The following is a 12910-nucleotide window of genomic DNA, read 5'->3' as shown; positions in this document are numbered from 1 at the left end:
TGTAGCATTTTATTAATCGATTTGGACGCTGAAAAGATCAACTTTTCATTTACAGCAAAAATCATACGATTGCTGTTGCGTTTAGGTACTTGACGACTAGCTACGTATTGTTGTCATTTATTTTATTATTGATATAATCGATAAAAAATTTAATAATACGAAAACATCTGTAATAATAATTAACGATTTGCACAAATAAAAATAAAAACTATTGACAATTAACAAACTATCAACGAAATTGTGTACAGTTAATAGCTAATTTTTTTTCTAATATTAACACAATAATTTGTATGTGTTTCAAATACTGGTTTTCAGAAAACTAACTTTTCTTCGCTAAAAGTAATTCTTCATAAACAATATTAACATCTACTTTTTTGTGTTTTACGTATTTTAATAGCAAATTTCGTTTGAAGGCAACTTGAAGATTTAATATTTTTATTCTAATTTCATGCAGTAGCTTATTCACTTGTTAATTTTTTTTCTTATACTTTGATTTCACTTGATATAGTAGCAAGTATACTTTATAAATTTTAATTGAACTTTTCGTTATCGTTAATTGTATAATATGTGTATAGTTATCCTTTGGTTAATAATGTATTATCATAAAAAGATGCCTTAGCAAGTTAGAAAAAATTTTTTTTTTATTAATATTCGTTAAGCTTGTAAATTTTCAAATTCAAATATAGGTAATATATTTGTGGCTTTTTAAAAGCTGGTCCAATTTTACATTTAAACTTAAAAAACAAAAAATAATGGTCTCTTCTTACAAGTTATTACATTTGTATCTTTTTATAGCAAAAATGCTTTTTAAATTATTATCAATGGTGAGGATTTGATTATTAGTAGTTTTTTGTGACGAAAAAAAAATCAGAATTCCTCGTGCGATTAAAAACTTGGTACAAGCTTGAGAAAGTATTGCTTTGCTATTTTTAAAATATAAAATATACAAGGAAAATTACACTTAATGCATACCCAATGGTTTTTTTGGGGACTGAAAAAAACATTTATGTACACTGTTGATTTTTGACGAAGAAAACTTTCTTTCCATCGAACAACGTTGATTAAAATAACGCCAAAAAATCCTCACCATTGTATCACCAATCGGTACAGAAAAAAAAATTTAAAAAATCACTATAATCAGTATTTAGCTAAGCGACGCGCACACATACGTCCCTCACATGTATAACAATATTTATGTGCACGCCAACGAAATCTGTATACAAATAATATGTGTACAAGGTGTCCAAAAACTACCGTGATGGCCAATTATCTGAGAACAGAGAGAAAGAACGCGAAAAATGATCTCCAAAAAAGTGGTTGGATTATAAAAGATGACTGTTACAATTGATGTCTTTCGTAGAGGTCATTCATTCGAGACTTGTGCGGTCTCTGTTCTGAGAAAATCAGGCGTCCCGGTGCAATCTTCGGCCACCCCGTGAAAGTGGCACCAGGCCCTTTGCAAGCGAAAACGAGCGCGCGAACGAGGAGAGAGTCGGTTCGATCGAGAAAAAAAAAAACAAAAAAACAAAAAAACAAAAAAAATCACTAAATGTATATATATATTTTGTTCGATACTTCGTGCCAGAGCGCCAGCGCAACCAGGCCCAACCACGTCAACAACAACAATAACAACAACAACAACAGCAGCAGCAGTAGCAACGACAGCCCCTACGCAACGTATGTAAGCTCGATCGGCCGTCCAAAAATGGATCGACATGAGAGAATCGGTGCAACCGATCGAGCCCAAAGCGCTGCTCATCTCGAAAGATGAGGAGTGACAGCTATGGCTGCGTGTACTCGTGATGGATTGGTGCGTCGGGGGGTCAGGTCAGGTGGCTATGCCGAGTTTCCGGTAATTTTCCCTATCGACCATGACCAGCTGACCATTTACATTCGTGCAGTCGAGTTCTATGCAGTGCAACTTGGCGGTGCCAGGTCCTATTTCGCAGTGCTTGTCCTCGGCGCGGTAGTACTTTATCTGGAGACAAGTGTTCAGCCGGCCCGAGTCCTGGACACTTATCGCAATGGGCAACTCCTCGCGCTGGCCTCGCAAGCTCGCCGTCGCGTCCTTGGTGCTGTGGTAGGCGCTGTACGCGCAAGCCGTGCCGTCTCGTGCTCGCTCGATCGCCTCCACCGGTTTCCCGCCGATCTCCAGGCCTCTGAAAACATTTTTTCATTGCGTTTTTTTCTTTTTTTTTTCTTCGTTCATTGCCTGGGAATTTCGTTTGCAAGTTTGCTCGAGAGCAGCACCGTTTCTTTGGTGTACATCGATTGAAAAACGTGCCTTTTCCTTTCCGTGCACCTGTGCATACACGTGCTATCGATATGCATCAATTTCAATAGCCTAGATTTTCATGAAAGGGAGAAGGTAAATAAAAAAAAATTCTGATTCAATGCCCGTAACATGTGTATACACATTTTTTTTTTTTTTTTTTATATTATAGTGCTCTACGTCCGGCTCCTTTTTAATAAGGGCACTACTATGGGCACTTAGCACTTGGGAGAAGGAAGGGAAGAGGGATGGGAGGCCTCCCATCACTGGGATGGGGGTAGGGGGAATTAGGCAATTATGCTGCGAGAAGGTCGCCTAAACCCTCCTCGAGGAGCATTGCGTGGTGAAAAAGCACATGTGAAAGACACAGAGGTACTTTGCCCGTAAAAGTCGCACTGGCCGGTAATTGAACCACGGTCTCCCGCGTGCCAATCCACGACCTAGCCGACCGAGCTACCGCGCGCTCTTTGTGTATACACATATACATAAAAGACGGCCTCTCTTTCTCATTGAAAATTTATATTCACGGTGAATCAGTGGATGATATCCGTGTTAGGTCAGACATACATTACCTATGAGGTAGTTGCGGCACGTAAACGCCTATATACCTATAAATATATATTTTATCGTGTACCGATGAGATCTGCAGATAAATCTTCTTCTCCCGTGAATTATTTTTATGCTTTGATTTAAAAAAAAGTTATTTTTCGCGACAAAAAACATCGTTCTCACTACTTATTCATGAGGTTCGAGCAAAAAGAAATAATACCGCGTAAGTTGGTACTTGTATGCGAAGAAAACGTTCGCCAAAAATCGGTAAAATCAACTCTCAAAACACACGTGTATGTTGGTGTTCGTGGAGAGCACCGTTTTAAACAGCGCCAGCGAAAAACTTTGGCCAAATTCTTACCCATATTTTGGCTCTAGTGCCAATTTTTTTTTTGTTTTTCCCCCACCGCACTTGAAGCTCTCGTGATAAGAAAGATAAACTGCCCCCATGTTTCGAAAAAATAAGAAAATATCGCGAGCACCCAAGGCCATCCGATTTTCTCGCCTGCCATGCGTATTATTGTTATTATAAAAAAAAAATGCATTTGTGCGTCTGTTGAACGATCACAAACATACACACACACACACACACACACACACACATATATATATATATATATATATATATATATATATATCTAACACGGAATACATACCAAATGCACATGCAACAAGCTCAGCGAGAAACGGCTCTTCTGCAACGAATCGACATTTAATATTTTACACACGAAACAAACAAAAAAGCTCATTCCCATTAAGTAGCCAATTGACTTTGTGGACAAAAAAAATCATGCAATCATTACACGTGCATATCTTTCACTGCTGCGGCTGTTAAAATAAAAAAATCTCATGAATATGTGTTGGGTAAAAAAATCCGAGTGCATTCATTGTAACACTACGCGCATCTAATATTTGTGTTTTTTTTTTTTTTTTAAACAACAACCGAGTTAACAGACGATAAAAAAAAAAAAAAAAACCGCACGTAAGTGCACTCACATTTTGTTTAACTTTGTTAAGCCAAGTCCTGCACCTAGACCATGCAAAAGCACAGTCGGCTCCTTCTCGTGGGAGATCAAAGCCGCGAGAGCAATCCTTTTCCTTTGACCATCTCTCACCGTATCTGCACTTGCGCTTTTTTTTCCATACCCCCTTCCAAATCATATCAACACAAAATCGCACAACAATAATATCTACAAGAAAAAAAAAGGGGGGGGGTAGGTATAGCGCACGAGTACAACACGTCTCGGGAAGTTTGACGCCGCGGGCAAAGTTGCCACCGCGAAGTCGTACAAGGGCCGCCTCAAGAAGGCGATATCGGTGTCGCTTGGCTGTGTTAATCGCCCCGATTGGATAATAATCGCGCTCCCAAGTCCTTTCTTACCGTTTACACTCGGGTGTACACCGCAGCTACATAAATTATACGCCTAAAATATCGTTGGAACGCGCCCGTGGGGCTTGCCGGGCAAGCTTGCAAGCTCGTTATTTATTTTTTTTTTTTCTCCCGTGCAAGAGTCGGCGACGTTGTCCGGAAAAAAAGTGATCTATAGCGACCAAGTGGGTACATACTCGCTATCGCTTTTAAGCCGCAAATATATATGTATTATATATACTGCCGTTGCAGCCGGTTGATGAGCTTACGCTCGCACATGCAGATCCGAATGCACGTAGCTACTACAGGTACAAACAGACACACACGTGCACCAGGTGCTTCTCGCGGTGTAAGTGTGTGTTTTGTTAAAGGAAAACCGCGGACTGGTGCATATGTCTTACACCGACGCTGGCGTATATGTAACGCACACACGTGTCCCCCCCGTTGACATTGACGGTTCGGTTCGACTTGGCCGAGAAAAAGAGAGAAAGAAAAAAAAAAAAAAAAAAAAAAAAGTCGAAGAAGAGCTACTATTATATCAACTCACTCTCTGTATGCCCACACACGTTTATTGCTATAGTTGGGTACGTTGTCGGGGAGGGATGTTTTTTTTTTTTTTTTTTTTTTTTTTTTTTGGGCGAGGGCTGATTTTTGGAATCTGCTGGTTGTCGAGAGTTTTTGAAAGTTTGGAGAACTCTGAGGGGACTTTTTTTTTAGTTTCAATGCAGCTCTTTCGTGCGTACGAGGGAAAACTAATTGGGTCCTTCTACTTATATAAAAATGATTGAATCGCCCATTCGATACTGCACGTTACCTATACATACATCAGTTACAAAAATCAAAATGCCAAGCCTCTTTTAACGCGTGTAACCTTAACATGAATACATTTTTTAACTAACGTTATTTCGAGATACCAGTACATACAATGGATGTAAAATCAATATACGCTCTCATGAAAAGAAAGAAAAAAAAGTTTTCAAGTTATACCCCAAGTCGCGCGGCGATCGATTCGCATTTGTTTATTAATTTATCGCACTATAGCTTTCCTTCTTTGTAGAGCAACTCAAACTCGTGGCGAATTGGCGCGTGGAAAAAAGTTTCGAAAGTCGGGACAAAGTTTTTTTTTTTTCTTTTCCTTTTGCGTATATATACAGTCGACGCTTAACGATCGCACTTTTAATCCGGCCAGCCATGGGGGATGAGGGGGGGAAAAAAAAGGAAAAAAAAAAGTCGAGTGTTTTACCGCAACTAATCCGTATACCCTTAGCTCATTACCTTGCGTCTTGAATTTTACGGTAATGCATTTAAGTGCGGAAATTAATTGTGTGACCAGAAGGGGGGGGGGAGAAAAAACGTGGAAGCGCGCTCTATTTTCCAAAGCGCTGTATATGGGCGTTCCGCGAAAAAAACCAACCTTCTGGGCGAATGCCAAAAACGTTATTCAAGGTGTGCCTTTGGGGACACAGGGTCTTGTGTGTGCCTTTCTAATATCCCCAAACTTAAGTTCAGTAATCTTTTTTGTCAATTCCCTATAAGTACGGTGAAAAAAATAAAAAAAAAGACGAGGTACCTTTTTTTGTTTAAATCTTTGAAAAACTTGCCGATCTTGAATTTTGACAAATTGAAAATTATTTTGGATCCCTATACCTTCTTGTATTAATTTTCACGAATAATAGACACGCACAAACACAGATTATTTAAAAGGACTTGCACGCGATGAATAATTGATTTTAAGGTGTGGTAAATTATTCAAAGATATCGCTGTTCATCTCTATGCACCGGTAAAAAACGTAGCTCGGTCGCACGAGCAGATTCCCCCCACCGAATCGGCACGGCTTGGTCTTGTAAGATTTCAAGTATACGCACAGAAACGTAACTACGAAAAGCTTATATTCACAAGGAGCGTATAATTTATTCAACAGCACTTCCATATCTTTGCGAGAACAAACGGAAGATAACGAACCTCCGGTCGAAAGTTTTGCATGGAAAAGCGTAGGTATGTACACTTTCCACGAATACATCTCTCGTGCAGTCGTATGATAATAGTACATCCCACAGAATCCGTCACAGATCCGCGCGTTGAATTAAATATGCCGATCAAACACGAATAACATATTAGTTGCCCCGTGTAACATATAACATACACCTGTTTATTACCAATTCACTCGGTAATCGCCTAATCGGCTGCACACATCACCTTCCGTACAACGTATAAAAGCTGCGAGTCATCATCCTTTCATCTAAAAAATGCATCCACTATTAATACGGAGATCCATAAATTTTAAAGCTCGCGCACTCATCCACTCTGACAATTACTCCGCCTATACGTAATGGGTGTATGTATACTATATACAATCGTTTGAAATAAAGAAGACCTTTCTCCGCGATTATTTGCATGCAGGGACATTTTTGCTATTGACGCATCAAATACATCGGAGATGGGTGTACAAAAATAGAATGTATTTTTATTTTTTATTTTATTTTTTTTTAATGATGAGAACGGAGGAGAAAAGAGGAGGAACAAAGGAAAAGGTGAAGTAACTCCTGTGTATTTGTACCTATAAAAATGAAACTGAGGGCGGCGCTCGGGGATTTGAGAATATTGTACAAAGGTATTATGAATATGAAGGTACATAGAGAGAGAGAGAAAGGATAAAAGCATCTATAGCCTTTTGAATGACGTGCCGTGTGGTGATGTAAGGGATTTGCACAAAATGTAAGTATATACCCTATACACAACACAATCGGATGTTCGGCCGATAGGTATACGCGCAGTGCAAATCTTCTCCTTCTCTCCTGTTCTCACGTGCGTGTGTATTTATCGCTTACACGTGACGTGCCCCTCATAATCGCCGTATAATCTTGTACTCGATATCATAAACTTTAAGCTCTTTATGTTTATTTATTTATTATTATTATTACTTTTTTTTTTTTCAGTCTTGGATACTTACTTGTGTCCGTGCGTTTCATTTATTTTCGTTGCGAGAACAAGAGGCTACGTTGTATAATTTAACTTTTGCCATGCCCGACTACTATAATAATACGCATGTAAGCGCAGCTCTTTCTCACGTTGACATAAGAAATTCAGCATGTTTTTTTTTTAATCATTATTATTATTATTATTTACTCGTGTCCGCGTGTAGTACTTATTCGTTGTTTTTTTAATGCACGTTATCTTTCGCTGTGATTTGTACAGGTATACGTGTAAGTGAGCGTGACTCTTTTAATGTAAAACAAAATTTTTTTATCGATTGGCGTGTAATTACCCCTCGTTTGTTACCTCGTGTGCTGTTTCACATCGTTAAATACAGTCCTTGCTATTTATTATTATTTTTTTTTCCTTTTTTTTCTTTCTTTGCGATAAAATCGTTTAATGATACATGGAAAAAAAGAGCTGAATCTCATTACTTTTGCATAAAATCTCAACAATTTCGATCGTAGATAGTTTAAAAACACGGGAAATCCTGTCATCATCGTCATCCCCATATTCGTACAACCACATCAGATTGCCAAAGGTATAATATAAGTTGATTAGTACACGTAAATACGGAGAAGCACGCGGTGCGCGTCCCCACAGCCACGGTACTTAGTATATTATACACGTGTGTAAAAATTCGCATCAGCCTCGACGTGTGTATAGCTTTGGCACGTAATAGACGACTATATGCAGTATCAGCAGGCAACTGTATTTGTATGCAATTAGCATAGTTGCACCAAACATGCAAGTTGCAAGCTAAGCAGCCGATAAGTATACGGAGAGAGGCGCACGCCGCGGAGGGTTGCATACGGAAGATGATACATGTATAGGGCATGCAGATGAGATAAGAAAAAAAAAAAAAAAAAATGCTAAAATGTAAAAACGTGTGTAAAATAACAGCCTGTGGTTGTGTGATTGTATACGCACTGCAGGACCCGGGGCGGCTTGAAGCTTATGTCGAGCCTGTAGGTCGCCTCGGCGCTTAGCTTCACGGTCTTCAGCTGCCGGAATTTGCTCGATGTCTCCATTTTGCAGTAAACCGGCCGAGCGTTGGGCTCCCGGCGCAGCGACAGGGTCACGCGGAAGTGTCCAGCGCCACTGCCGCCCATCGGGCCCCATTATCTCGACCAAAGACGCCGGGCCCCTGCTTTTGCCCCCCCCCTTCCCCGAACTACTTACTCCTTTTTTTTTTGTTTTTTGTTTTTTTTCCGCTCTTACAAGTAGTTAGTCATCAAAGTGTACGTTGTAACGATCGTTGCGGAATGAGAGGACCGAAAAAAATTAACAAAGCCCGCGCTCGGCAACGTGTACTCGTCCGCCTATACGTGCTACGCCCGGGGCGTCGCGAGGCGCACTGCTGGCAGCTGGCGCGCCACTGCGCGGAAGAGGAGGGCACACCGATACGTGCACACGAGTAGAGCGAGAGGTTGGTTGTTTTTTTTTTTTCCCCCTCTCCTACCTCCCACACACACGTTGTGCGCCCGCTCGGAGGGGCTACTGGGAGGGTGGTCTGCGCAGGACTACATGCAAGCACACCCATTACGTGCGCCTCCGATTCTCCCTTTGTTTTCTAGCGCGAATGGATACCTCCGCCGAGCGGAAGGAAGGAAGGGGCGATTCGGGCACCTACGGGGCAGCGTTGATGGGCCTCGTCCCGGAGCCATCACCGCGAGATTGGGCAACGCAGGGGGTTTTTTTACGTGAGCATTGCTCTCCTCGTCTATTTTGCCGACCTTTCATTTTTTTTTTTTTTTCGAGTGTAATCGTTTAAAATATGTTAAAAAATAATAATAATAAAAAAAAGACAGATCGTGAAGTGCATAACGTCACGTTTTTCGGTAGCAGGGCTATTAATATTCCGGGGGCGCGCGAGTGAAAATGAATTTTGAAACTGGGTCTGCTTGCGCTCGCCAGTGGGACAAATATATACATATATACGGAACGTGGAGTGAAATGGGGGGATCCCCCAAGAGGGAAGGTGGAAGAAGAGAGTAGGAGGTGATCCTTCCCTTTGCTTTGCTCCGTTGCTATATACATATATATACGGTTGTAAGTAGGTGCACGTGTTATATATATATATATACGTGCAGTGCGCGAGGCTTGAATTTTTCAGGTTGTTGCATCAGAGCTTATACGTGTACTTACCTGTAAATTTATATGTACTTGCTGTTCTGTCGCAGCGCAGTTGTTTTATGGGCCGAACAATCAGCATCATCTTGGTTTATCTTGGCGATTCAAGGACAGTGGTCCTGCAGGACGAGTAAAAGTTTGGTTTTACCCTCCACCTTTCATTTTTTTTTTTTTTTTCTTCTTTTCTCTTGCTCGTTTGGTTAGTTCTCTCGCAAGTGTGTCCGGGGAACCGCACTGCGGTGGAAAACTAGATTTATACACGTGTGCTCCGACCCTTTCTGTTTGACCGATATTTTACCCATGTACGGGAGGTTTCGCTGCTGTATCTTCGTTTTTGTTGAAAATTCGTTGAAATTAATTTTCAGCTCAAAAATTACTTTTTTTTTTTTGTTTCCGATGACGATTATCGATCCCTCAACATCTTGTGCATTTTCTCAACTATGAAAAAATAAATAATTTTTTTTTTTTTTTTTTAAATTAAACTACGTAAAATGCGCGCAAATACTTGAATATCAAAGAGACCACGGATGAAAAAAAGAAGGACACAAAACTTTTCGTTTGGTTTACTAGGTAAAGTAAAAGTACGTGAAATTTCATGAGAGTTAATTTAACTTGGATGTTTGAAAGAAAAAAAAAAGTTTGCTCCAGCCCTACTGACTATGCATTTAAATTTCTCCATCGATCGTGCGATCGTTTTCTCTATGCACGCTGACCTTATCTGTACATGTACATCACTTCAATGACATAGCGAGTTTATTTATTCAACGGCTTACTTATAAATGAATTAAGAAAATAATACTTGCAAATGTTTAACTTCACTATACCACTGGTTGGAGAGCTGTACAATTGTCCTTAAAATTAGTCACCATATGGGTTCGAATTTAATATTTATCAGATGACTAGTTTCACAAATATTAGGTCTACTCTTTTCTTTTGAAATTTTGTATTTAGCAAGTTACGTCGAAAATGTTAAATAATCACAAAAAAAAAAAAACCAAAATTTTTTTCTCTTATTGTATCACAAAATTTGTCACTTCCATCGACTCTAAAAAATGAAAAAAAATGAAATATTGGAGCAAACAAAGTGAAAGGAGCAAGAAAACCAATTTGCACTTCTTGCGCGCAAGTGTATACTTTATATAGGTGCTCGGCTGAAATTGAATTCATAGACGCAGCGTCTGCCCAAACTCGCCTTTAACTACTTGACTTTCCAGACGCCCCCTCCGTACGCACAAAAACTCCAGAGCCAACCCCCCCGCCAGTCCAGCGGCCTCGATCCGTCCATCCATCCGTCATCCAGCCAAAGGGGGCCACAATTCCCACGATCATTTGTTATCCAGCGCAACCGCGAGCCTAAGACGAATCGATAATTAATCGATACCATCTACCTGCCTCGGACGATACATGAATACATACTCTTTTTTTTTTTTTTTTTTTTTTTTTTTTTTTTTCAATCGGGCCTGCCTACACAACGCATTCATCGTATTGCTTCGCAGGTATATGCCTTCATTTATTTTTTCACGGTACGCTCGCTCCTTTCTCTCGGGCCATCCGAGAACTTTCCAAAGGGCCATCGCCCGTTCTTCATATCCCGCATGTAACGGGAAGAAAAATCCCATATTTCGTTCAAACTCGCCCAACCGGAAGTCATTTCTCGTTTTCTTTTTTCATCCCCGCTATACGAGCAGGCTGCGGTGATCTCTTTTTTTTTCCTTTTCACCGGGAAAAAAAAAAAAAAAATTGTGCTTCGGGAGGGTGGGGAGCGTCTCTTTTTATAGCTTTGAAACACCTCCCTGCACATACGAGCTTTTGGTTCGGAGCAATTTTGGCCAGCAGACAATGGCCCCCGACACGAGAGTCTTCTTTTTTCTTATACCTCGGCGTGTGGGTTTTTTCTTTAGCTTCGCGAATCAATAAACTTTTGATTCCTTCATCGGAAGCAGTTTTACTAGCCAACGATTCGAAAATCAGGACGTGCTGCGATCGAGCGAGATTTTTGCGATGTCATGGTGCATATAATGGGTGTTTGCGTGTCATTGACATACTCGTCATTACACCTTCGTCATCGAATGTCACGTCGGAGGTTTCGAACTCACGCGATCATAAATGTATTGTGCAGAAACAACATTATTATGTATACCGATCGAAAAGCTACGCTAGATTGATACGCATCTCGCGTTATTATATCAATCGTTCGTCGCGTGTACATGTACGTACCCACACATGTGTAAAAGTGAGCGATCGAATGTTCCCGAATTTTTCGCTACCCCGGAACTCTACTGGAAATACTCAACCACAACAGGTTCGCATGACATTCCCCTTTGTGAGCGGCGTGTACATGGGATCAGCGGGGCTTAACCGGTCATGCTCGCTGGCGTATTTATACTTTGCGCACCATGTCGAAGCAGCCTTTCGGGTTTCAATTTCAAGAGCTCCCTTTTTTTTTTTTTTTTTTTTTTTAAATGTGTACGCGCAACCCTGTAAATAACAATCGTACGATGAGCTTCGCATCGTTATTCAAAACCTGCAAAACAATTAATTGGACGCGCCAAAGCGACGAGACTATGAAATTTAAGTGACTCGCGGTGCTATCGATTTTTCAAACGAGCCCAATAATAATACACAAAACGCTGTACCTCTACGCTACGGGACTCTTGTTAATTAATTACCCAAATTAACCGCTAACCTTTTTTTTTTTCTCTCCCATACCTCTTACACCGTATATATGTAAGCTCAAAGTATGCGGTCGTCGAATTTCCCCGCAAGCTCGCCCCGATGTAAAAATAAAAATTTTCGAATCGACGTAAGCGGAGATCGGGGTGGGTTTTGCGCGCGGAGGGAATATTAAATTTTTCGAGCGGGATCTAGCTGATAATATCAAGGATGAGATTGGAAATTTGAATTTTCCGCGCGATGTGCTCGTTTGCGCGATTACATATGTGTATCGGGCGATTAAATCGCTGGACTTTTTTCGGCTAAAAAAAGAAAACACAATAGAGAGTTTTACCGACCCTGCGAATGATACCAGCACCGATAAATTGGGTTTTTTTTTCTTTTTCATTTAATTATTGACGCGAACAAATTCTTCTCTCGCGATGCGTTTATATACGTTTCGAGTTGGCAGAGGAGCAATCGATTCGAAGCGCTTCCTCGGTATTTCTGGTTCGGGCTCGTATCCCCGGAAAACGGTATTATCGGTGACGAGCTTAAGTTAATCGCTTCGCACGCCCTGACAACTATTTCCATACAAAAGTTTTGTTTCGTGAAGGAAAAAAAAAAAGAATCTTCTGAAAATTGGATACAAAAGACAGTATAATCTTGGACTCGAAAAAAAAAAAGAATTAACGCACTCTGCGCTCGTCATCGTACTTAATGGAATAGCGATAAAAACAACTGCATGGCAAATCGAGAACGAGCGCAATAAAAATCGAGCGGCCGTAGGGTAGGAAAAAAAAACCCCCTACTTCTCTCCGTGTCGCGCAAAAAAATTCAAGGTCCGCGTAGAACATTGTCCGAGAGAAAGAAAAAAGAGTCATGTATGCGGTTAATGCGACGAGGGGTGGGGGGAAGGGATCCATGTCACGCGTTTACACATGTTTTCGCTACACGTTTA

At 40.6% G+C, this 12910-nt stretch overlaps 1 protein-coding gene across 1 annotated transcript; it reads right to left on the bottom strand.

Moving 5' to 3' along the window:
- Positions 1 to 1591: 1591 nt before the first annotated feature.
- On the bottom strand, positions 1592 to 8299 carry LOC106641116 (CB1 cannabinoid receptor-interacting protein 1). The gene is made up of 2 exons (XM_014355374.2): positions 8095 to 8299; positions 1592 to 2159 (listed from the first exon to the last, which is right to left on the bottom strand). The coding sequence occupies exons 1-2, from the start codon at positions 8274 to 8276 to the stop codon at positions 1829 to 1831; spliced, it is 513 nt and encodes a 170-aa protein (XP_014210860.2). The 5' UTR covers positions 8277 to 8299; the 3' UTR covers positions 1592 to 1828.
- Positions 8300 to 12910: the final 4611 nt, after the last annotated feature.

The sequence above is a fragment of the Copidosoma floridanum genome, unplaced genomic scaffold, assembly GCF_036245765.1.
Source record: "Copidosoma floridanum isolate Cflo_tuat_1 unplaced genomic scaffold, Cflo_Japanese_pri ptg000014l, whole genome shotgun sequence".
NCBI classification, from domain to species: domain Eukaryota; kingdom Metazoa; phylum Arthropoda; class Insecta; order Hymenoptera; family Encyrtidae; genus Copidosoma; species Copidosoma floridanum.
The sequence above is the reverse complement of the archived record's forward strand: the minus strand, read 5'-3'. Positions and strand labels throughout refer to the sequence as shown.

Excerpts from the sequence above, each read along its gene's own strand:
- LOC106641116 (XM_014355374.2), bottom strand. The coding sequence starts at position 8,276 with ATGGGCGGCAGTGGCGCTGGACACTTCCGCGTGACCCTGTCGCTGCGC. Across the intron at positions 2,160-8,094 it reads AAGCCGCCCCGGGTCCTGCA|AGGCCTGGAGATCGGCGGGA; the intron begins GTGCGTATACAA and ends AAATGTTTTCAG.